Source organism: Callospermophilus lateralis, chromosome X (assembly GCF_048772815.1).
Source record: "Callospermophilus lateralis isolate mCalLat2 chromosome X, mCalLat2.hap1, whole genome shotgun sequence".
NCBI classification, from domain to species: domain Eukaryota; kingdom Metazoa; phylum Chordata; class Mammalia; order Rodentia; family Sciuridae; genus Callospermophilus; species Callospermophilus lateralis.
This window is the reverse complement of record NC_135325.1, coordinates 86,606,542-86,634,133: the sequence shown is the minus strand read 5'-3', so window position 1 is coordinate 86,634,133 and position 27,592 is coordinate 86,606,542. Positions and strand designations below refer to the sequence as shown.

Here is a 27,592-nt window from a genome sequence, read left to right as displayed (position 1 = left end):
CTGAGCAATCGAAGACTTGTCCATTATTTCAATTATCTTTTTGACTCCTAATTGTTTATTCCAGTCTCTTCCTCTGATATTCCAATTTATATGTTTAAAAGATTATTCAGCCGGGCACAGTGGCACATGCCTATAATTCCAGCAACTCAGGAGGCTGAGCAGGAGGATTGCAAGTAGAAAGCTGGCCTCAGCAGATTAGTAAGGCACTTAGCAACTCAGCGAGACCCTGTCTCTAAATAAAATATTTTAAAAAGGCTGGGAATGTGGCTCAGTGGTTAAGTGTGTTGGGTTCAATCCCCAGTACCCACCCCCAACAAAAAGCTTATTCAACATATCCAATATATATATATTGACATCTCTCTATTTTTACCTCCTTTGATTGTTGTTTTATTCATCTGGCATTCTTTCATTGACCTTTGCTCTAATAAGAAATGAAAATACCTCAAGAAAATAATCAGATTCTTCATCCTTGAATTTTTAAACTTGATTGAAGATTCTAGAGTTCTACTACCAAAATGCCTCCCTGGTTCCTGAACTCAAGGCCTTGATTTTCAGCATTTCGATTTGAATTTGATCAACCCAGTATCTTTCCAAATATCCCTGTTTTTAATTAACTTGTGCAAATCAATTTCTGCTATATGTAAGTAAGGAATTCTAATATAAAAGTTATATGTGAGAGTGAATAAAAGTTAACATGCTTTGGGAATTATGGGGGAGGTATTTTATTGCTGGATATCAGTCCCAGCTAGAGTAAAGGCTGAGAGATGGCCCAAATTCCAGAATAGGAAAGTAGTATTCATTGTACTAGGATTACCACTAGAAAATATGAAATCTTTATGCAAGGTATTAAAAGGTGCCTTCTCCAAGAAGACAAATAAGATTGTCTCCTCTAAGTAGCTGAATAATAAAATGATAAAATTATATGTTTTCCTGTGAGACAACACAGCACCAAGCTAGGGTACATAAATAAGAACAGAGTACAGAATAAATTCATTCCCCATTTACATCTATGAATGTGTGGTGAGTTTTTTCATTCAACAAACTGCACAGTTTTACATGGTGACTCTACAAAATGCATGCTGCCAAAAATAGGGAATTTACTAGAATGTTTTCCCAGTCTTATTGAGGTATAAATGAGAACCAAAAACTAGATGTTAAAGGTATATGTGATGGTTTGATATATACATACACTGTAAAATGTTTACCACAATCAAGCTTACATATCAGTCACTTCAGTTTTTCTTTTTCTTTATGTGGTAAGAATGCTGAAGATCTATTTGCTTATCAAATATCAAGTATACAATACAGTATAACTATAATCACTGTACTGTATGTTAGAACCTCTGAACCTACACATCTTGTAATTGAAAGCTTATACTCTTTGAACACTTTCCCATTTTTCCAGAGCCCCAGCTCCTGGTAACCACCTTTCTTCTGTGCTTCTGTGAAATCAACTTTTTTGGATTCCACATACAAGGGAGATCATACAGTTCTGTCTTTCTGTGTCTGGTTTATTTCATTTAGTGTAATGTCCTATGGGTTCATCCATATTATAAATGGAAAGATTTCTTTCTTTTCATATTCCATTACATTTCCTTTATCCAGTCATCTATTGACAGACACTCAGGTTGCTTCCATGGGACACACAAGTTATAACAGAGTATAGGATAATTTCGGTCCCCATTCACATCTTTGGCTGTGTGCCTTTTCATTCAACAAACTGCTCAACTCTACATGATGACTCTACATTATGCATGATACCAAAAATAGGGGAGATAGTATAATTTTCCAGTCTTATTGGTTATTGTGAATAATGCTGCAATGAATGTAAGAGTGCTAAATTCTCTTCAAAATATTAATTCCACTTCCTTTGACTCTATACTCAGAAGTAGGATAGCTGGATCATATGGCAAATCTACTTTTAATATTATGAGGATCTTTCACACTGTTTTCCACAATGGCTATATGCCAATTTCTTTTCCCAGGATCAGAATACAAGGGTTACCTTTTTATCACCCCTCACCAACTTTTGTTTTTTCCTGTCTTTTTTATGACAACTATCTTAACAAATGTGAAGTGATAGCTCACTGTAATTTTCATTTGCATTTTCCTGATGATTAATGATGCTTACCACCTTTTCATATTTGGAAAAAAATACTCATTCAGTCCTTTGCTTGTTTTGTGTTAGGATTAGTTATATATGCAATAAAAATTCAAATATCAACCCTCCTTCCCAAGCCTAAAATGAGACTGCACTTCAAAAACGTGAGACATATTAGCATATCATAAAGTTACTCTAAGTGTATAATTCAATGTTTTATAGTATATACATAACTTTTATAACTATCACTACTAATTCCAAAACATTTACATCACCCCAATAAGAAAAACTGCACCAATGAGGCAGACACTCTCTATTCCCTCTCTACTCCTAGTACTTGGTAGCCACAATTCTATTTTCTGTCTCTAAGGATTTGTCTATTCTGAACATTTTATGTAAATGCAGTCATACAATATATGGTCTTTTGTATCTGGCTTTTCTGACTTACTAGTATATTTTCAAGGCCTACGCATAGTATACAATGTATTGGTACTTTGTTCCCTTTTTATAGCTGATTAATAATCCATTTCATATCCACTAGAATGGCTATACCACATCCTTGCTATTTTCCATTTTTAAAATTATAGCAAGAATGCAGAACACTTAGCACCCTAATACATTGCTGGTGGGAACATAAAATGATGTGGACACTCTGGAGAACAGTTGGCAATTGCTCAAAAAATTAAACAGAATTACCATATGACCCGCAATTCCACACCTAAGTCATACTCAAAAAAACTGAAAACTAGTATTCAAACAACTTGTACAAGAATGTTCCTTGCAGTACTGTACACAATAGCAAAACAAGGAAACAACCCAAATGCCCACCGATTGATAAGCTGATAAAATGTGATATATGTATATGATGAAGAATTATTCAACCACAAAAAGAAATGAAGAACTGATACATCTAGCATAGATGTCCCTTGAAAACATGTGTGGCAGGCATGGCGTCACACTCTTATAATCCCAGATACTCAGGAGACTAAGGCAGGAGAATCAGAAGTTTGAGGCTAGCCTGGGCAACACAGCAATAACCCATCTCAAAATTAAAATTATATATATATATATATATATATATATATATTGAGCTGGGTATGTGGCTCAAGCAGTAACACACTCACCTGGCACGCACAGAGTGCTGGGTTCGATCCTCAGCACCACATAAAATAAAGATGTTGTGTCCACTGAAAACTGAAAAATAAATATTAAAAAATTCTCTCACTCTCTCTCTCTCTTTAAAAAAATTATATAGATAGATAGATATAGTTATAGATATAGATATATAAAGGGCTGGAGATATAGCTCAGTGGTAGAGCACCCCTGAGGATTTCAATCCCAAGTAAACAAAAAAAAAAAAAACAAAGAAACAAAATAGAATTATGTTGGGGGAGGGGATTGAGGTGGCTGATTAGAGGAAAGAAGCATTTCAGAGCAGTCCCTCAGCATCAGCTTCTCAGCAAGGTGGCAATTAATGTTACAGACATCAAAGTAGACTCCAGACCTTTATTCATCAGTTACTGATGTTAGTGCTACTCCTAGCCCACCCCCCCCCTCACTCTAAGAGGGGCTGAAAAGTGACTGGGACACTTCAAGATTAGAAACTAAACCCTACTGCTGAGAAATTTTTATAACCTAGCCAAACAATAGTGAATCTCACTCCACACAAGATCTAACCCCACCCTGAGCCTAAATATAACTTCAACTCATAGAATTAGGGGAGAGAAAGTACCCAGAGCAGAAACCAGGCTCCAAGAAGGAACAACCAGAAGGGAACTTCATGTGCCCTCCAACATCTACATATATATCAAAAACAGAAATTGCAGAACTAAAAAATAAAAACTACACACATATAAAAGAGTAAGGGTATACACATCAATTGATGCACAAATCCAGTACCCCTGAAAACATAAGGAAACAGGCAAACAAACCCCTGTCCCCAAAATTCAGAACTCTTCAAAAAAGGATCCCACACAGAAGTGGATGAAATCTAGAGAAAGATTATGAAAAACTGATTATTAAAATATTCAATGGACTAAAAGAAGATCTAAGGCATTGATTAAGAAAGCAAATACAGGAGATGAAAGACCACCTGGATAAAGAAATAGAAATAGTGAAAGCAAATCAGAACTCTTGGAAATTAAAGGCACAATGAATCAAATTAAAAATTCACTTGACAGAATCACAGCCTCTGGGACAGGAGCCCCTTGTGTTTCTCCTTTGCTAGCAAAGTTATAAAACTTTGTTTTCCTTTCTGTCAAAACTGTGTCCTCATTATTGGATTGGCATTGGAGAAAGGACTGAGCTTTTGGTAACAAATTTGGTACTGCAGGTGGGACCTGAGAGCAGCCCCTGCTCCAGCTTTCTTGAGAAGGCTTGGCTCTCCAAGGAACCCCACTTCCATGCTGAGGATGCAAGGAGGCTGTGAACTTGAGAGCCAACTGCAGGAGAGTTAGGAGATGGGTGAGTTTGCCTTGGGTGCACTAGAGGAGCTGTACCTGTGAGTAAAGGATAGGACTGAGAGACCATCCCAGTAGCAGCTGAAGCTCCTTTTGCTTCAGGGAACTCCCACCTGCGCTCCCCAAACAGTGTACTTGCTCCATTGTGGTCCACTTTTAAGAAAAAGGAAACTGAACTCAGGAAAGTTGCAACAACTTTGGCCATTTAAGTCCTCCAGTGTGCACGTCAAGACCCTTGATTCTACACATCTGGTCCTTCTTTGTGGGAACATCTATGGTGCACTGGTATAGGAGTCAAGATTAAGTATGACTTGAGAACGTAAAGTTATTTGCTCCCTTCTGGTCTGTTCTAGGTTGTCATCTGTTTGTTTGCCTTGGGTTTGGGAATTCCCTCTGGTTGTCTGTGTTTTTGTTTGTATCTGTTATTGACCCAGTAGTGACCTGGGCACTACTGCATTGGCTCTATAGGTAGCCTCTTGGGAAAGATCTTGGCTGGTCTGTTTTAAAGGTTCCAGTTTGTTGGCCATGGTTTTGGGGATCCACTCTGGTGGTCTCTCTGTGTGTTTATTTTTTGTCCAATCATGCAATTGAAGTTAGTCTGTCAGAGGTAAAGTAAGTTAGAAAGACCACTGTTAGGTATAAACCTATCGAAGATAAAGTTTTACTGTAATGATCTGGCTTTTGAATAGCCTTCTGGACTATTATACAAGTTTGCATAATTGGAGCTGATCTGTCAAAGGTAAAGTAAGTAGAAGAAATTTGTATGTGCAGGTCTCTCTGTTTTAAAGGTTCCCGTCTGTCAGCCCTGGTTTTGGTGATCTTCTCATCTGTTTTTTTTTTCTTTTTGTATCTGTTACTGGCCCTTTAAGACATGGGCCATGCTGCATCGATCTTACCAGTAGTCTCTTGAGCAGAGAGAACTTGACTGAATGGGCCACCTATAGGTATAAGCCTGTCTAAGAGAAAGACAGGGTACTGTAACACAATCTAGCCTTCAAATGGTTTTCTGGATTATTACACAATTTTGAAGTTGAAGTTAGTCTGTCAGGGGTAAAGTATATGAAAGAGATTCTGTAAGTGCAGGCATTTATGCAGTTGCATGATAAGGATTCTGAACAGTCAGGAACTAATTTGAAGGAGCCTAAAGGCACTGCCTCAGGTGAATAAGGATAGCAGGACACCAGAAGAAAGGATTACAAAAAGATTTCAATCTTTTAAACCCAGTGTAGGCACTCCCAGCACTGTTTCTCTGCTTGGCCCCAGGCAGCTGAAGATCATATCACTATGGTCAAGGAAACTAAACTAGCAGCCGGGGCGGGGGCGGGGGGGGGGGGGGGGGGGGTGGAATCCCAGAAAAGCTGCCTGAGCTGTAAAAAAATAAAATGGCCCAAGAGAACCTCCTCTCTGCCCTGCCTTCCATCCCTTTTACCCATGGGGGTTGGAGGCTGTGGGCCACAGAGGACGAACAGTAATTTCTAGCACTGTTAGTTTATAGCCTGGGGACAGAAGTAGTCTCCCCTTTTAAGATCTGACAGGACACCTCATTTTGCCAGTGGATATCCATCACTGGGCAAAGCAGTTCCTGCTTTAATGTTATCCCATCAAACTAAATGCATGGGGAGACTGGCAGAATAAACAACTGTACCCAGAAAAGAAAAAGAAACTAAGGCCAACCTGTGTTTTGTAGACAGCCTCTGCAAAAGGATCTTCAAGGAAGCCTAAAAAAAGAATGTAAAGGGCCTCCTCCATTGCATATCAATATGTCCAATATAAGAAAAAGACCCAAAAGGAGCCTCTGGGTACAAGTGATAGTGGAGAACTCACTTAAAGTTGATGGCATCATGATAATGACAAGGCAGACAGGTCAGGCTAAAAAATATCCTGTGCTCCAACCCCTTACATGCAATCTGGGAGAGAAAATGTTAAGGCACAGTTTTTGCATATGCTGTATTGTCCAACCCTCTCCTGGAATGAAACAGATAACATTTATAAGGATTATTTCAGAGTATTAATTTAAGAAAGGTCTGAAACTAGAAAAGATAAAACAAAGTTATGGAAATATTTTAGTATGGAAAATTTGAAGGTAAAATAAATGTTTCTGGGTGAGAAAGTATTTTGTCTGGTAAAATAATATTCTTATGCTACAGTCCAAAATGAAAGAGGGCAAAACTAAGGATGTTAACAAGTTGTGCATGTCTAAGTAAGTCACAGAAGATTTGTAGAAGATAAATCTCAAAAAGTTTGTGTTTGTGATCAAATTGGGTATAATGAGCACAAAGTTATTTGAACTTTAATAGGAAGCAAAGTCTGAAACCCTGATCAGCTCTTATCTATCAAGATAATTTTCTTGGCTGGGGTTGTAGCTCAGCGGTAGAGTGCAAGCCTAGTACGTGCAAGGCCCTGGGTTTGATCCTCAGCACCACATAAAAACAAGTAAATAAAATAAAGACATTATGTCCAACTACACCTAAAAATAAATATTTTTTAAAAAAAGGATAATTTTCTTGTATTTGTTACGTTTTATTACTTGGGGAAACTGTCTTAAAGGAATTAGAGTTTCCACCTGTTTCAAAGTCTTAAATGATTACTTTGAACTAGTTAAACAAACAACTCTTCAGCACCACATAAAAATAAATAAATAAAATAAAAGTATTATGTCCAACTACAACTAAAAAAATATTTAAAAAAACAATTCTTACTTAGGTTATAACAATACAGTTGACACCCTAAATATATGTGACTAGTTATATGTATGCATCTAAGAACTATATCTGTCTAAGTCTTGGCTAAGTGTTATGTAAAAGTTTATAAAATAAAATTTATGTAGGTTTTCCAGCAAGATAATCAATGAGTGCTCGCTTTATACATTATTTGTGTCTTAGAAGGGCCATATTCATTTGAAGGACTTGTCTTATATCTGTTTGCTTTGACTAAGTCAATTTCTGATAATTAACACTGTTTACTAAGTGTATATAAGGCTATCTTTTGATTTTTGCTAACCCATGCAGACCTGTGATTACAGATTCTAAATTGTACTTTAAAAGTTAAACTTAGTTAAATGTAGAGCTTATGAGAGCACTTTGCCAACTAAAATTATCTGCAGCAATAATCTCGGGTTTATATAGAAATAATAAATTAGGTTGGTATTAATTCAAGTCATTTGATGTTTTACAGCTGGATAAAGTAACCTGTTGTCAATAAGTTTAAAGAATTCAATTGAGGGCTGGGGGTGTGGCTCAGTGGTAGAGCACTTGCCTAGCATGTGTGAGGCACTGGGTTGGATTCTCAGCACTGCATAAAAAAATGAATAAACAAAATAAAAACAAGATATTGTGTCCATCTACAACTAAAATGAATGAATGAATGAATGAATAAATAAATAACAATTCACTTGAAAACAACATCAACAAGGGGTGGGGGTGGTAGAAAGTTGTCTAGCATGTGTGAGGGTTCGATCCTCAGCACCACATGAAAATAAATAAAATAAAGGTACTGCATCCAACAACTAAAAATATTTTTTAAAAATCACCAACAATCACCAACAGATTAGAATGCACAGAAAATAGAACATCAGCCCTTGAATACAGAGCCTCAGGCCTGCAAGACAGGATACATCAATTGAGTACATGGAATTCACTAAAGGGGAAAAATAATAGAACATGATCAGAATAAATAGGAAATCTGGGACAACATTAAAAGACCAAATCTGAGAATCACTGTCTTACATACACTCACAGGCTGAAGGTAAAAGTATAGAAAAAAGTATCTAAGACAAATGAAATTCAAAAACAAGCTGGAATAGCTGTATGTGAATGTGACAAAGCTGATTTCAAGCAAAAATTAATCAGAAGAGACAAAGAAAGCCATTGCACCCTGGTAAAGGGAACAATCCATGAAGAAGATATAATGATAGTAAATCCCTATGTCCCAGATGTCAGCACACCCAGTTACATTAATAAAAATAATCATTGATATTAAACCTCACGTAGATCCCAATACAACAATACTGAATATTTAAACATACTCTTATCACTAATAGATTATCAAAGTATACAATTAATAAAAACATATTCAACTTAAATAAAACTATGAATCAAATGAACATCTACAGAATATTTCACCCCAAAACAGCTGAATTCACTTTCTCCTCAGCAGGACATGGAACTTTTCCAAAACAGGCCATATTCTAGGTCACAAGATAAGTCTTAGCAAATACAAAAAGATCATGCATTCTATCGAAACATGATGGAATGAAACTAGAAATTGACAGCAAGAAAATAATAGAAACCACATAAACACATTAAGATTAGACATTACTCTTTTAAATGAAGAAAAGATCAAAGAAGAAATGAGAGGGGAAATCAACAAATTGTTAGAAATAAATAAAAACAAAGATAAACCATATCAAAATATTTGCAATACTATGAAATCTGCACTAAGAGGAAAATTCATTGCATTGAGTGCCTACATCAAAAAATGGAGAGATCCTAAGTAAATAAGCTTATGACCCACCTTAAACCTTTATAAGAAAAACAAAATAACTCCAAAATAAGTAGAAGACAAGAAATAATAAGAATCAGAGCCAACATTAATGAAATTGAGAATAAAAAATTAAACAGGTTTAGGCTGGGGTTGTAGCTCACTGGTAGTGCACTTGCCTAGCACCTGTGAGGCACTAGGTTAGATTCTCAGCACCACATATAAATAAATAAAATAAAAGTCCATTGACAACTAAAAAAATATTTTAAAAAATACACAGGATCAATGCAAAAAGAGTTGATCCTTTGAAAAGAACTTATTTTGAAAATTTTACTCCAATGAATGCAAAATCTGGAAGTCATTGACAGATTTCTAGACACACACAACTTGCCCAAAGTAAACCAGGAAGATACAGAAAACCTAAACCATCCAATATGAAGTAATGAAATTGAAACAGCAATTAAAAGCCTACCAACAAAGAAAAGCCCAGGACCAGATGGATTCTCAGCAGTGTTTTACCAGACCTTTAAAGAAGAATCCCCAGCTTTTCTTAAATTATCCCATGAAACTGAAAGGGAAGAAACACTCCAAGTCATATTCTATGAAGCTAGTGTAACCCTGTTACCAAAACCAGACAAAGACTCATCTAAGAAAGAAAACTACAGACCAATGTCACTGATTAAAATATAATCAATTCTCATTCAAAAACATATTAATAGCCTGGTGTGGTGTTGAACACCAAAGTAAACCAGGAAGACACAGAAAACCTAAATCTACCAATATGAACTAAATCTACCAATATGAACTCAGGCAGCTGAGATAGGAAGATCACAAGTCCAAAGCCAGGCTAACAATTTACTTTAGTGAGGCCCTAAGCAACTTAGCAAGACCCTATCTCAAAATTTAAAAATAGAAAGAGGCTGGGAATGTGGTTCAGTGGTTAAGCACCCCTGGGTTCAATCCATGGCCAAGTAGGCTTTGTACCAGAGATGCAAGGTTGGTTCAACATATACAAATCAATAAATATAATTCACCACTTAAATAGAATTCAGAATAAGAATCATATGATCATCTCAATAGATGCAAAAAAGGTCTTTGATAAAATACCCCAACCTTTTATGATAAAAACAATGAAGAAATGAGGGATAGAAAAATCTTACCTCAACATTACAAAGGCTACACAAACCTGTAGCTAACACTGTACTGAACAGAGAAAAACTAAAAGCTTTTCTTCTAAAATCAGGAACAAGATAAAGATACCCACTATCACCACTTTTTTTTCAATACAGTTTTCAAAAATCTAGCCAGGGAAATCAGGCAAGAGAATTAAATTTAAGGGAAAAAAATAAGAAGAAATAAATAAAAATAAAAATAAAGAAGTCAAATTATCACTATTTGCTGATGACATGATCCTATATATAGAATATTCCAAAAAATTCCACCGGAAGACTTCTAGAGCTGATCAAGGAATTTAGTAAGGTAGCAGGATACAAGATCAACGCTCATAAATCAATAGTTTTTCTATACTCCAACAGTGCTTCAGCTGAGAAAGAGACCAGGAAAAAATATTCCCTTCATGATAACCTCAAAAAATTAAAAAAAAATACTTGGGAATTAATCTAACCAAGGAGGTAAATGATCTCTACTATGAAAACTATACAACACTTAAGAAAGAGATTGAAGAGGACCACAAAAGATGAATGGACCTTCCATGTTCTGAGATAGAATTAATATAGTCAAAATGGCCATGATACTAAAAGCAATAGACATATTCAATGCAACCCCCATCAAAATACCAATGTCACTCTTTACAAAACTAGAAAAAATAGTCCTAAGATTCATTTGGAAGAATAAGAGAACCAGAATAGTCAAAGCAATTCTGAATAAGAAAAGTGATACAGGAGGCACCACAATACCTCATCTCAAATTATACTACACAGCTATAGTAGCAAAAACAGCATGGTATTGGCATTTAAATACATGTGAAGACGCATGGAACAGAGTAGAAGACACAGAGGAAAAAAAATATTAACAGCCATCTGATACTGGACACAGGTGCTAAAAATATATACACTGGAGGAAAGATAGCCTTTTTAATAAATGGTGCTGTGAAAACTGTATATCCATATACAGAATTTAGAACCCTATAATTCACACGGCATAAAAGTCAAATCAAAATGATTAAAGTCTTAGGAATTAGACCAGAAATCTTTCAAGTGCTATAAGAGAACACAGAGTCAACACTCCATTATATAAGTGCAGGTACCAACATCCTCAACAAGACCCCTAAATCTCAAGAAACAAAAATAAGACTTAATAAGTGGGATTTCATCAAATTACAAAGCTTATGTACAACAAAGGAAACAACTCATAGAGTGAAGAGAGAGACTATAGGATAGGAGAGAATCTTTGCTAGCTACTCCTCTGACAGAAGATTAATCTCAAGAATATATAAAGAATTAAAAAAAAACTCAATGCCAAAAAACCAAATAGCCTATCAATAAAGGTGCAAAATAACTAAACAGATCCTTCTCAAAAGAAGAAACACAATGGTCAAGAAATATATGAAAAAATGTTCAGCATCTCTAGCAGTTAGGGAAATGCAAATCAAAACTAATATTAGTATAATCTTAATGTAGTTTTGATTTGCACTAATCTCACTCCAGTCAGAATGGCAATTATCAAGAATAGGATTAATAATAAATACTGGCAAGGATATGGGTAAACAGGTACACTCTTACATTGTTGGTATGACTGCAAATTAGTACAACCATTCTAGAAAGCAGTGTGGATATTCCTCAAAAATTAGGAATGGAATCATCATATGACCCAGCTATCCCACACCTTGGTATTTATCCAAAAGATCTAAAATCAGCATATTACAGCGATACAGTCACTTCATGTTTACAATAGCACAATTCACAATAGCTTAATTATGGAATCAATCCAGATTCCATAGATGAATGGATTAAGAAAATGTACCAAAGGGAATTTCACCTTTATATATAGGTAGAAGAAAGGAAGTTTAGTAGAGTAGAAGAAGGAGAATAGAGGGAGGGAGGAAGGAAAAAGTTGGGGAAATGGAGATTTGAATTAAATTCTTGCATGTATCATTTTATCAATATGAACCCAATTATAATTATGGGTATAAGTACATAAATCTATATAATTATGATGCTCTAATAAAAAAGAAAAAATATAGTAAATGAAGAAGCCAGAAAAAAAGGCTACATATTGTGTGATTCCATTTCTATGAAATTCCTAGAATGCTTAAATCAATAGATAAAGAAAGTAGATTAGTGGTTGCAAGAGGCTGGAGATAAAGGAAAATTGGTGGTGACTACAAGTAAGTATGGGTATTTTGTGTAGGATGTAGAAAATATTTGGGGATTTTATATAGTGGCTATAGTTGTACAACATTGTAAAAATAATATAATTAAAATGCACACTTTGAAAGGGTGGATTTTATGGTAAATGAATAGAATCAATCAATATTAATAAAATTAATTTAAAATGCAAATTAAAAAGAAAATGGGAAACTGGAAACAACCCAAATATTCATCAATGGATAAGTGCATAAACAATATTTTATATATGTATACACACACACATACACACACAAATGAAATATTATTCAGCCTTAAGATGGAAAGAAGATCTGACACATGCTATAAAATAGATGAGCCTTGAAGACATTATGTTAAGTGAAATAAGCTAGGCACAAAAGGACAAATATAGTGATTCCCGTTATACAACTAGAGTTGTCAAATTCATGCATTCAGAAAATAGTGTTCGCGAGGAACTGGGGGAAAGAGTAACCTGGAATAGATATTTAATGGTATTTTCATCAGCTTTTCCATTTCTGTGACCAATATATCTAACATGAAGGCATGAGGTGAGGCAGAATATCATGACAGAAGAGTATGGCAGAGGAAAGCGGCTCAGGATCTGGCAACCAGGAAGTAGAAAGAGAGCTCTGGTCACCAGGGACAAAAATATAAACCCCAAAGTCATGCCCCTGATGACCTACCACCTTCAGTCATACCGTACCTGCCTACAGTTACCACTCAGACAATCCTTATCAGTAGATTAATCTAATGATTAGGTTAAGGTTCTCATAATCTAACCTGATCATTTTAACTATAAATGTTCTCGCATGCCACCCACATGAGTGAGCTTTTGGGGGACACCACAAATCCAAATCATAGCAAATATTATCAGAGTTTCAGTTTGAGAAGATGAAAACTGATGGTATTGATGGTTGCACAACAATGCGAATTTAATTCCATTGACATATATACCTAAAAATGGCTAAAACGTCAAATTTTATGACCTATATATTTTATATCAATTCTTCTCTTCCACTGAGCTATATACCCAGCCCTTTGTTATATACATTTTACCACAATGATAAAAAAGAGAATATGAGAAAAATATTTGATGAGATCTTTCACAAAGGAAGACATAGAAATGGCCAACAACACATGTGTTCAATATCATTAGTCATTAGGGAAATGCAAATTAAAACTGCAATAAAGTACCACTTCACACCCACCAAAATGGTTAATATGAAAAACACTGAAATTACCAAATGATTATGAGGATGCTGGTGAAATAGTAAAATAGTATAAAGGTATAGAAGTTTCTCAAAAAAGTAAACATGCTTTTTTGTCCTACAATTCCATTCCTAGGTATCTCCCAAGAAAAATGAAAACATATGTCCTCAAAGAGAATTATACAAAAAAAGTATATAGTAGATTTATCCATAATAACCCAAAAGTAAAAAACAACCTAGGTATCCATCAACATAAGAATATATAAAGATGGCAGCTCAGAGGAATCCACAGTGTTGCAGCAGCTTTCCAAGAGTGAATTAAATTAGTAGTTCTGCAGTGACAAACTGCGGTAAGAAAACAAGGAAAAACAGGGAGGCAACTCAATAGCTAGTATCTAGGAGAAACCCCAAAATATTGGGTCCTAGAATAGAAAAAGAATTAATAAAGGCAACATATGGTGGCAGTGTGGGGTATGCTTTAGCTCAGTGGGCAGGGTAAGCACTCCTCTATCAAGATGAAAGACACTTTCCCATCAAACTTTATAAAAACAGACAATAATCAACATATCCTCAAGAGGAACAGATAACAAACTCAGGAAAGCTGGGATGTGCCTACCATGGGGAAAGCCCAGGAGTCCCTACCTAGAGAGAGAATGAGTAATTCCCAGCAGAGGTATTTGAATCTCCCTAACATAGGTTGTCGGACCAGGGAAAGCACTGATAACCTGAAGATACTCACTGAGCAGACATGGAATTCCTGCAGTATACCATCAATTTTCAAGAATCCACAAGACACTAATTTATATATATATATATATATATATATATATATATATATATATATATATATACACAATATACATACATACACATATATATATATATACATATACAATACATATATATATATAAATAGCAGAAAGGTCAGTAGTGTAGATGGAAGGGAATAGGGGAGGGAGGGGGAGAGAAAGGGGAGTCCCAACATCCCTTTCTAGGGCATGCTTCCAATGACCTAACTTTCTTCCACTAGGACCCACCTCACTCTAAGTTCCACCACCTCCCAATAGGGCCACAGGCTGGCAACATATGAGCCCTGGGGCTGGGGTTGGGGCTCAGTGGTAGAGCACTTGCCTACTATGTATAAGGCACTGGTTGATTCTCAGTACTGCATATAAATAAATAAATGAATGAATAAATAGATAGATAGATATCCATCAACAACTAAAAAACTTTTTTTTTAAAAAAGGAGTTTTTTTAAAAAACATATGAGCCCTTAGAAGATATTCCAGATCCAAACCATAGGAACTTCACTCCCTACCCAGTTTAGGTGTCACAGCACTTCAACCACTCTTTTGTTAGGAGTTTCACTGCTCTTACCATTTTTCCTCTACCATTTATTAAGCAATTACTACTATGGGCCAATCTACAGACATCATCTCTGCTACTCCTCACAAAATCCATACATGGTAAATATCATTGATAATTTTTACAAATAAGTAAAAGTACTTAAAGAAATGAGGTATCTTACAAAAGGTGACACTGCTAGACAGTGGTGGAGTAGGATACAATTGAAGAATGTAGGAGAGGAAAGCAGACAAATGTGAAGGACTGGAGACCAAAACAGCAATTCAGGTAAGAATTAGTAGATGTGTGACTTTACAGGCTGGATCCAGTTGACTTTGACTGAGGATGCACAACTAGGAGTGCCTAGAATAAACCAAAAACAAATCAATTCAATATCTTCTCTCAGAATAAAATGTTTACCTTAACTTCTTTGGAAATATACATATTATGTATTTTATATATGTATATTTATTTTCAATCAGTCCTCCTTATCAGTAGGCTCCATGTCTGTGCATCCAACTAAAAAAAGATTGAAACTATTCTTTTAAAAACCTGTACTGGGGGACTAGGGTTGTGACTCAGTGGTAGAGCACTTGCCTAGCATGTGTGAGGTACTGGGTTTGATTCTCAGCACCACATATAAATAAATGAATAAAATAAAGGTCCATTGACAACTAAAAAATTATTTTTTAAAAACCTGTACTGGGACAGGGGATGTAACTCAGTGGTAGAGCATTTACCTAGCACATGTTAGGCACTGAATTCAATCCCCAGAAGTCAAGGTGGGGGACCTGTATCTGAACTTCCTAAAGGTTCTACCACCTCCTAATATTACCACAGGCCAGCAACCAAAGCCTTTAACACATGAACCCTCAGGGGTCATTCCATAGCAGCTTCACTCCCTATCCAGTCTGGTGCCAAGGTGCATCACTTCAATTTCTCTTCAAACACTCTCTTGTTAACAGCTTCACTTTTCTTTTCCTTGCATTATTGCTTCAACAATAGAGCATAAAACCTATTTATTTAGCATTTACATTGCATTAGGCACTGTAAGTAATGTAGAGATGATTTATGGTACACGGGAGGATATCACAGGTTACATGCAAATTGAACACCATTTTATTGTATAAGGGACTTGTACATCTGATAATTTTTGTATGCACTAGGGTCCCTGGAGCCAATTCTCCTAGGATACCTACAGACCACTGTGTGTGTGTGTGTGTGTGTGTGTGTGTGTGTGTGTGTATTTCTAGGTATACTGCTATTTTCCATGCGCTGGGAATTTATTATAGTCATATTTATACTTTCAGCTGCCCCATGAGCTACTATCCCATTTTATAAGAGAAAAATGAGGCATGGGAAGATTAAGAAAACTACTTAAGGTTAAACACAGTTCATGGTAAAGATGGGATCAGAATCCAAGTCTGGTGTCTCCTACTCACCCAACAAAGTCCCAAATTACCCACTGACTGTCCAAGAATTTTGGGATAGGGGTACCCTAAGGAAGCACTGAAAATCTTTGTTCCAACCTTACTTAACAAAGAGCTGAGAAGTAAAGCTTGAGGCTAGTGAGTTTCCCAAGACCCCCTCTGAGAGGGTCTTGCATACAATGTATCACAATCAGCTTTCTGCAAACTTACTCTGGGGAGGGATCATGTTTTTTAACCTCTCCCCTCATTCTGAGGGCACTATGTGCCACAGGAGCAGCAGACCTATTACAGCAAGCCAACAGGCCCACAGAAAGATTAGAGAACCGCTCAGTCAAGTTTCATTTCTGCTCTCATGAAATCAAAACAGTCAATGACAAGTATCAAAGTAACCTATTTGGATCTGCTGTTTTTAGATCTGCTATTGCCCTTTAAACCATAATCTGGAGTCAAATGGTCATGCCCAAATTGAAGACTTTTTTTTTCTTTTAAGAGATGGTTAAGAGTTTTCCCCAGATTTCCAACGGGTCCATGCCCACCCTTTCACCCCCCCAACCCCCCAAAACACAAACCATTGAGAATTCTGACTTCAAGTTCTGTCAGCCAGAGATTTTGTGACATCTTTACCTGAGTCTCGCGTGGGCGCACAAGCAGTGTCAGTCCCTACTCCCTCGGTGGGTCAGCTTTCCTTTTGGTTCTCAACTCTATTCCCCATGAACGCCTACACACCCGCACCCCATGTACACGGCACCCCCACGCACTTCGCACATGCATATAAATCACCTCACACAGTTCCATACACATACACACCTCCAGAGGCGCCACAAGAAATCCCAACACACACCCCTCCACGCAGGAACATAACAAGATTTATCTTATGCACACCCCCTACACCCGCACCTGAATAATCACCATACACCCCCACACATTTCCACACATACATACATATCCCTGCACACAGGCACCTCCACACTCATACACCCACCTCTCCACATCCCTTCACACACATGCATTCCCAGCTCATCATAGGTTCACTTGTACACGCCCCCATTCCCACCAGCATCCTCAAAACCTTTTCCCCCAACTTCCTTGCAATGGCTAGTTTCTGGAGCCGACCCGTCCCGCCCTCCAGCTTCCACAATGGTGAGGTCCCTCCCTAGCCGCTGAGTTCATCCCACCCAAACCCACCGCAGTTCTGCAGGCCTGTGGGACTGGACTGCCGCTACACTCCAGTCCCAGGAGACAGGGTGGTGGGTATTGCACCTTCCACAGCCAGCCACCAGGCTTTCAGACCACAGGAACTTCAGGGACATCAGCAGAACTGCCTACGGGAACTTCCCCTATTTTGGTCCTTCAGAATCCAGGTGCGGGAAGTTGTTTCCCGTCCTCGCTGCAGAAAGCACTTACCTGGTTCCCAAAGCAGCTTGCCCTTCTTTACTTCCTGTTAGTGGGGAAGGGATTCCAAGAGACAACCAAAGTCTTTGGGGCGGGGAAGGGAGAAGACAGCCCAGAGGGAGGGACCGGCCTGGAAGGGGGTGGGGCACTGGGGAGCAGGAGGGAAAGGAGAGGAAAATGCACGTGGAGAAACTGCTCCAGAGGAGAGATTTTGAGGATGTCTAAGAAAACTTGGAAATCCCTCCTGGTCAACACTGACCCCAGAAGCTACTGGGCTAGATGATATTCTTCTTAAACTTGATACTCCACGCCAAAGGCAATTATGGCTAAAACCCTTGCCTGCAGTTGCCAGGTGTCTTTCTGCTGGTCTAGGCACAGGATGCAGGGATTAACTATTCTTGTTCTAGGGAGGTAATAATAGTCTTTATTACATATGCCTGCTGAATGGATTAAATGAATCACTGCATCCCAAGAGCTTAGCATACTGTCAGGCACAGTATAAGCAATCAATTTGTGATAGCTCTTATGATTAGAAAAGTGCTTATTCGTTGATTTCTGCCTCATTGGATTATGAGTTTTATCAGGGCAGGGACTATGTAGCCATATTTATTACTGAACTCCAGCACCTAACACAAAGGGACTATGGACAAATAATTTGTTGAATGAATCAATAAATAGATGGTTGAATGATAATTTGGGCTAATGGCTAGACCAAGACCCTCTTTCTCAGTCAGATAAGGTGTGTATTTGTGGAAGTTTGGTGGAGGGGTAGGAGAAAGGCAATGATTGGGAAGGTGGTGCAAAGGACCCTGTCGGTTGCTATATCAAACGGCCTGTTCTACTCTTGGAATATGGAATACCTTTAGCAATTTCCTACATACACACACACACATGGAAGATTGTGAAAGCTGAAATTGAGACATGGCTATCTAGAGCAGTATTTGCATCTTGTACTATCAGTGAAGTGAGTAAAGCAGGATAAGGGGAAAGGTCTGAAGTGAAAAACTAAAACTAAAGGTGCAAATATAAGTGGGAGAGATTGGAGTTCCAAGTGAAGTGAAGTGGGTATGGGGGAGGATAGTCACTTCAAAAGTGAATCCCCCATACCCACTAAAGTAAACCTATGTCATCTGCCTCTTTGTTGTAGTCATTAGGATTCCCTGTGATCTATCTTAATGTCCCAACATTCTTGGGCAGGTATACAGATTAGGCTTCTATCACTACATTCACTAAATTTGCATTCATGGAAATCCAGTTAGGGCTAGCAGAGACCTTGTAAATTACCCATATACTTCAATTGATAATTTAAAAAACTTAAGCTAACCCCAAACAAGGGAGGCTGGGGAGGGGAATAATAGAAATCCATTGGATTAAACAAAGGGAAATGAAGGGAAGGGAGGGGAAGAGGAATAAGAACGACAGTAGAATTAACTGGCCATAATTTCCCTAGCCTTGTATTTGTTTACATGACTAGGGTAACTCCAAATCATGTACAACCACAAGAGTGGGAACCTAAATAAAGTAAGTCATACTTACTGTAAGGTTTTGGGCCTTGAGATTCTCTGGCCTTCGTACTGAATATTGCGAGACCTGTATTTTTTTATTCTCCCATTATTCCTTTAATCCCTGAACTATGTCCACCCTCTATACCAAAGAAGCTGAGAAGAAGGGAAGGCATAAATGGAAGGTCACCAGAAGGGATGGAAAAAGGAGGTTTCTCACTAGACCCTGACTTACTTCCTTTTGCTTTTCCCCACCCCCAGGAAAGTTATTTGGAACTTCGGGAAGCCTCTGTAGAAGGACTTTACTCTGGCACTTTGGAGATGTTACACTATTCATATAGGTCTTGACAGACAAAGGCTTGAACCACACACAACTAGTCTTGTCAGAGTTCCTGTGATCCTTTCCCAGAGCACAAGAGTATGGCTAGCCTGAGAGGAGATGCTTCAAAGCCATCACCACTTGTCTCCTTATCTCCCCTGGGAGGCTGTGTGAGTCAGTTTTTCATCACCTCCCACCATCTAGGTTCTGATGAGGTACAAGGCTTCCTGACCCATTTTCCTCAGAACAGGACTACAAAATATATAGCCATTTAGCTGCAATATAGAATTGCCTTCTCAGCATGGGATGTATCCCACACTTCACATGGTAGTCCTCTGGCCCCAAAGTCATCCTTTTTTGTGTTTGGGAGAAGCACCCATAGGAACTGGAACTTCTGGTGCTTTCTGTTTCACTATGTTAACAACCATCTGTTAATAATAAATGCAACGAATCTAAAAGTGATTCATTTTATCTTTACTTGTTGAATCAGCCAGGCCTTGAATTTGGCCTTGCCTTATGTGCCTGATAGTTGCTTGCTGTGAATTTCACATTCTGGTATAGCACCCTCCTTTGTTACAAAGGGAGTTGAGCTGGACAAAAAGGTGTAGCTCATAATGGCTTTTTTCTGCCCCTGTACATCAAAGGGAAAATCAGTCCATTTTCTGGGACTTTCAATTTTTCTGAAGGAGTAACAGATTCTCTTTGCATCCTCTATATGAGGCCAACCTTACAGAAAGTAGAGTTGGCATCTATATTCCAGTATTTGAAGGATTCTTCTTGGCTCACAATATGTTCCCTACAAGTCTTCCAATACATTGTCTGTTGACCCTTATAAACCTGAAAGCTCAGAGCTTGCCCTCCCCACATTGTTACCCCTAGACGACAATGAAAGTGTGTCTCTAAAAGGTCCTTGTTAACATTTATGAAAAGGAAGAGGTAGAGTAAGTAGTTGGTAGAGGTATGTATTTTGCCCACACTTCTTCATTAGCACATTATTGATGACTAATTCATGTATTCTTCTAACTGTTCTCTTTGAAGAAGCCTGGCCCTAAAGAATAACCAAAATACACATTTATAGGAATGTTGGGTCAGGAGTTCAAGGCAGGGGGGAATTATATAAGTGGTGATGGTGAGTCCTGCTTGTTAGTCTGCTGATCAGGTTCTGTTTCTATTTTACCAGCATTTACTAAAAATTTACTAGGAACAAGTCTCCATAGTAGGTACTAGTAAGAGCTTCCACTTTTGTCCCTATGTCTCCATTAAATGCTCCCTTTCTCAATTATCAATAACTCACTGAGTTCAGACACCTAACACTATTTGAGAATTATTGACTTGGGTGCTCTAATATGAGTGTTCACAGTATTTTTCATCTTAGGATCCCCTACACTGAAATGAAGAGTGCTAGGGACATAATGAGTGGTCAATAAATGCTTCTTGAATCAGGCCAAATCAGTCACAACTATAATTTGTGCATTGTGCCCTGCAATTATAAGATCACTTCCTTCTCCACTCCTGCAAATTCACAGTGGAGGACTCGTTCTCATTAACTATCATGCTATATACATCCCCCTATATCTACAGAACTTTCTTGATCTCTGTTACTCCTAATATTTGTAACTGAGACCCCCTTATCCCCACCTATGGGCTCTGCTTCACTGAGATTCTGGGGCCAACTCTTTTCCTACATAGTATATAAGATTCCTGTCTTTGTTCTGGCACATTGAACAGAGATGGCCTTTCCAAACATCACATCACACATTCATAGACAAAAAAAAAATACACCTGAAAACCTTGGCTGTTATTATGGTTCATGAAAGGAAAGTGACCATAACACTCAGAGCACCAAGAGATCTTTATTACAGCAGTGCAACAGAGGAGAAAAGAGAGAAAGAGGAGAGAGAGAGAGAGAGAGAGAGAGAGACAGAGACAGAGACAGAGAAAGCAAAGAGAGAGAGCAAGAGAGACAGAGAGAGCAAGAGAGAGGGGCCCGGCAGGAGGGAGTTTTTATAGCCCAAATCTAATGGGGTCTCTGGGTCTGCAAGCTGCCTTGTTGGCACGAGGGGGTTAAGTGTTCGGCCTTGAGCGGTGGGGGGGTGAAGCGCTCAGCCTTGAGCCAGACTTGGGCATTTGGGCTTGAAGCAAACAGGTGATAAAGAGCCAGACAGAGGGTTTCAGTGGCCAGGTCATCCTGCAGCTAACTTTGTTTGGCATTCCCTGCAGACAACTTACTCAGCCTGTCCTGCACCTAACAGTTCAGATGTTAGGTGTCCCCCCAAATGCTTATGTGTGAGACAATACAAGAAGGTTCAGAGGACAAGTGATTGGGTTGTAAAAGTCTTAACGCAATCAGTGAATTAATCCCCTGGTAGCGATGAACTGAGTGGTAACTGAAGTGGTAATGAGTGGCTGGAGGATGCAGGAATTGGGGCGTGGCTTTGGGTATATATTTGTATCTAGAAAGTGGAATTTCTCTCTCCACTTCCTAATTATCGTGATGTGAGCTGCTTCTCTCTGCCACACTCTTTCACCATGATGTTCACCCTCACCTGCAGTCCCTAGGAATGGAGTTGGTCTTCTATGGACTGAAATCTCTGTAATCATGAGCTCTAAATAAACAGTTCTTTCTCTACAATTGTTCTAGTAGGGTCCTTTAGTCATAACAGCTAAAAAGCTGACTAAAACAGCTGTGGACAATGGCCTCATATCTGGCATTTCTCCAGATTACCAATTAGACCAATTATTCCCTAATACTCCAAATTCTTGTCTCCTTTATGTTTTTTTTTCCTTTATGTTTTAATCCTCTTGCCTTTGGGCTATACTTCTGTAGGCCCTTGGTCTGACCTCGTTTCAAGTCACTACTCTAACTGCCTACTTGACTGCCCTGTTTGCTTCACATTGCATGGCCTTTTAGTCTCAGGGCAACATCAAATCTGATTAATTACTATGTGGCATTAAAATTTCTTTTAAATCCCAACCCTGAGGTACTGCCTACCATTCCTAGGCTCCTCCTATAAAGCAATTATTTAACAGTAAGCTAGCTCACTGGCTTCTGGTCCTACTCCGACCTTAACCAATGAGTTCTGGCACTAGGGACTTACTTGTTCTCCCTTAGTTCCTAACTTCCATTCCAGTTCCTGAAACTGGATGTGTCATATTTCTTTGAACTTTATATCTTCATTTCCTTGGAGTTGACTGCAAATAGCTCCTAAAATAAAAGTCTTCATTATTGGATCCTGAGTTCCAGACCTCCTAGACCCCTTTCTGCACAGATCTCTACATATTATATGATGAGTGTTTTCCCCCAAGTCACTTACCCAATTCCAGTAACCCATAATTGTTCATTTAGTCCTCCCCCAATTAAATTCCAGTGACAGACAGCCAAGAACTCATGAATACATATATATTTATTTAATTCATAATATAGCATTTTGGATGGGCTGGGATATTTTAGAGAGGGATGAGACTGTGTTTAATTCACAGATGCTCATATTTGTTTCACTGGGAGAGACACTATTGGTCCAGAGCTCCCAGTACAAAGTCTGGGATAAAGTATTTGATAAAAAATAGTTCAACAAGATTCTAATAAATATTCTAGCCAATAATAATAACACAGCATATGTCTGAAGCCGGCAGACCACACCATAAAGGGCAGCTTTTCCTAACTTGATGGCAATGTCTGGCCAACTTGTAATACACAGCCAAGTACAGCCAATGGCTCTAAGGCTGAAATTGGCTTCAGGAGCTAGAAATAAGTGTGGGTGTGGTTCATATCTACCTGCCTCACTTTCTTTTTTCCTTGGAAGAAAGGGTATCAAATATTTGAGCTAATTCAAAAGTCCATCCATGGATTGCTCCATCCAGGTAGTCATCATATATAAATATGTAAACCATGGAAGCTTAAAAAATTCGTCTAGAGTATTTTTGCTGAAAAGAATGTATAAGTGATTTTGCTGAAATTGGAATTTCACTGCATCTGAAGATACACAATGGAATGACATAATAAAAATACAGCCAGATGCAGCTACTCTTACTTATAGGTAAATAGCCAGAACCTCTATGTGGCATTAAAATTTCTTTCATATTCTCAAACAGGCTAAACTTTATTTTTGTGCTTTCTTCAAGAAGACAATATAAAAAGTGAAAAAAAAAAGCATAAACTGCAGACAGAAAATAATTTTCTAGCAGAAAGAGCTGTGGAGAATAGATTGAGTAAAGCAACAAAAAAAGTTTATGAAGTCACCTTCCTTGAAGATGTTAAATACAGATTCTATTCCCCTTGTGCAACTGGGCTAAGCTAGAGACAGCCAATGGCTTCTCTTATGGTTCCTGGCACTGCCAGGATTCTATGAAAGTCTTAAGTTTACTAAAGTAAATATGTGGGACTTGAGGAATCCCTACTGTGTGCTTTGCAACTTTGCTGTATCTTGGAAGTCACTTCATTATTTGGCTCAGAAGTTGAGACTTTACAGTCAAACTTCATTGCTTACCTCAAACTGTTTCACTTCCCAGTTTATTTAGTAGGCTTAGTTCTGAGTGATTTTAGCCTATAATCAACTTAAACATACCTTCAAAGAACAAAGTGAAAAAAATTGAAATGTTATTGAAAAGAATGGTGTCACATGTTCCAAAGACAATTCCCCAAGATGACTGCCAAAGTGTATTTGAGGAGAACAATGCTCATTTATATGTATGAGCCCTATTGCATTTTCAAAATAATATCAATACAGACAAAATGGAGAAATAACCAAATTTTTCTGCCCAGTAAATAACAAATACCACCCTGGTCATCAGAGTACAAGAGATAAATTTTGCTTGTTCATTTGTTCATTCATACATTTGTTCAACAAACATTAGCCAGGCAACTATTCTGTTCCAGACACTGTGCCAAGTATTAAAAACACAACAACAACAACAACAACAAGACATAGTCCTTGCCCTCAAGGCATTCCCAGTCTAATATGGAAGATAATTATTATACATTAAACTTTCATGTGCATTAGAATAACCTGAGGAGCTTGACAAAAATGTACATTTCTGCCTGTTTCCAGATAGTCTAATTATGCGGGGTCCAGAAATCAGTTGTTTTAACAAACAAACCATGGAAGGTGATCCTAATATAAGTGTTCTGAAGACATTTTGAAAAACACTGCTATACACTGTGATTATTGCTCAGGGAGGGGATACTTAGAGTGCAATGTGGGTTCCAAAGAGGGGCCCGTAACTCAGTTAGGAGATCAGGTGTTAGTCTGGTTGAGAGAGTGAGAGGTGGAGAAATTTAATCCAGGCTAGAGTCAAAAGTAGGGTGGAAAAATTATTGTCCCAGGGCAGTAAAAGGCTTTGAGAAGGAGATTAATATATATGACACACTTACTAAATGCCAGGTGCTGTGCTAGGCAGTTTCCACATGCAATCTTTTTTTTTTATTTTTTTTTTATTGTAGATGGACACAATATCTTTATTTATTTATTTTTATGTGGTGCTGAGGATGGAACCCAGTGCCTCACACATGCTAGGCAAGTGCTCTACCACTGAGCTACAGCCCCAGCCCCCACATGCTATCTTTTGAAATCTTTGAAACAGCCTGTGAAGTATTATTTTACAGAAAAGAAAACAGAGGCTCGGAGAAGTAAAATACCTACCCTTGGTCACACTACTAGTAAATAGCAGAGAAACTAGGATTATTCTAATTCAAAATTATAACCCAAAGGCTTTCCATTACAGTAAGCTGTTTGCCAGCACTACTTAATCTTACTGGGGTTGCTCATTTCCTGATTAGCAGTAAGTACATATGGTCTTTAAAGCCAGAAAGCTGACTTTACCATTACATTTGAGTCTTCCTTTTATATCTGCATCAGTCTTGCTTTCCATGTTGGGTAAACAATATCTGTAATTGGGTGATATTTATAGAGATACTCTTTCTCTTATGCAGAATCATAAGCCATTTGAGAGCAAGAACTGTTTTCTTAATATGTGCATTCTCAGGGCAGTAGTGTGTTACCTGGCATCTAATAGTTTATTTAACAAATTAATAAATGAGCATTTACCATGCTGAAAGAAAGGAAGATGAGCAGAGTTTTGACATTACTTTAAGGCTCCAATCTACAAGTGATTGTAGCTATAGCTATCACTTCATAATTGCAAAACAGAATTATCACAATTCCCAAAGAACAGACTCCTTGGGGAAGACTTAGCTCCTGGAAAAGGAGAAAGCTATGAATCTGATAGCTCTTAGTCTCTGCAATACAACTGGCAAAAATCATAGACCATGAAATTCATTTCCCTTCAACTTTGCTGATGAGGATGAAGTTAATGTCTGCGTTTGAAAAGATGGCTAAATAAATGAATAGTGTGAAGAAGATTGTAAATGGAAATAGTATTTAACCTCATTTAACAATAACAAACTATTCTCAGGCTTTTGAGAGCACTTCAGAAGTTTTGGGGTTTTTTAAAATCTGAAAACAGTATATTTATATGCAAATAGTTGTTGCATCTATACAGTTCCTTCCTTACTGATTAAGTAAAGCAAGTTTCTACAGAAGCTGCATTATACAACCGTTTTGGCCTAATTCTGGGAAATGTATATATGTGTGAATGATGAAACCATATTTCTTTGTAATATTCTGACATAATGTTTAACAATTCAGATGGATCTCCACTATTAAGTATCATCCATGAAATTGTGCCACATAGGACACTTCCACCTGGATCAGTTTTCTATCTAGCAATAACATCTCTTGTACAATGTTCTCCTCAAGTCTCTCTTAATCGAACCAAGAGTGCTTCTCACAGTCTATGTCAATGATTGCATATATTATGTGTGTGTGTGACAAGAGGAGGGAAGGAAGAGTTGGAAGGGGGAGGGGAGAAATGCTGATTTTGTTGTTTATTTTAGGGAAAAAAATGAATGGTGTATTTTATTTTTCCTTCCAGTATATTTATCACTCAAATGTGCAAATTAAAATTTTTATTTTGTAAATATAATATATAAAATGAATTTGATTATTTTATATATTATATATACATCCATGTTTTCTTTGTAGTGAAGCATTGCTTGTAGGTTTTTATTAAAAGAGACATACAATATGTGATCATTTGACACTGTTAAAAATTCTACTTGGCCAAACTGGCCAGTACTAGAAAGGCTGAACACCATACCCTATTCTGGCTGGCTAGCTCCTTGTTCAGAGTATCTTTCTACATTATTACCTAGAATTACCCTAATTCCTTCTAATATAATTTAAACTCTTAAATCACTGGGAATTTTTAATTGTCCAATGACAACAGAGGCTTTCTCTAAATTTCATCTTCAATGGCTTGAACCCAGACTATTCAGATAATTTGTTCTGAGGAACTCGATTACATTGATTCAAAAACAAGCTTTAATGCACAAAAATTAACTCTACAATATCTAGTTATTTTGGATGCTTCAGATGAATTTTATTTTTATCTTGTATATTGAACACTAACTGAGGGGAAGAACTGCTGAACAGGAGAGCCAGTGAATTATATGCTCTCTTGAAATTTAATGGCAAGCTTTCATCCCAGAAACATAAGGGGATTCTTGAGGCCTACAGTTGCATTCCTGCCGCTCAGGGTAATCAATAAAATCTGGGGCAGGCAAGCCAGAGAGGATCATTAGGGATTTGTTCCAGATTGTAAATGTTGGACACACTGGAAGAATGAAGGTCACATCGAAGGTATGAAGATGGAGAGAGTTAGCTGGGTCATAGAAAGACAGCATGTTGTTGTCATAATCCAGGAGGACACCTAGACGCTTCAACTGTGGGGGCACGTCCACCAGCATTTCCTTGTTGTTATGTCTCACTACAAAGTTACTATTGCAGCGAGAGAAGACCCATGAAGATGCATTCTTGCCAATCCATTCATTCTTTGGAGCTGATTTATAGGCAATACCAATTGCATACCTGTGAAACAATGGAAAGGAGAGAGAAATACACATTCATAAATGATATGAGTTGTTCTAGACACCATATAGGACATATAAGAAGTA

The 27,592-nt window shown here is 37.7% G+C and overlaps 1 protein-coding gene across 3 annotated transcripts in view; it reads right to left on the bottom strand.

Moving 5' to 3' along the window:
• Positions 1–23,010: 23,010 nt before the first annotated feature.
• Positions 23,011–27,592, bottom strand: part of Mid2 (midline 2) — a 95,743-nt gene continuing 91,161 nt past the window's right edge. For all 3 annotated transcript variants that reach the window (XM_077106863.1, XM_077106862.1, XM_077106864.1), the window contains exon 10: positions 23,011–27,506. In XM_077106863.1, coding sequence (XP_076962978.1) covers positions 27,104–27,506 — 403 coding nt within the window. In that variant the 3' untranslated portion in view covers positions 23,011–27,103. The remainder of the gene's footprint in view (positions 27,507–27,592) is intronic.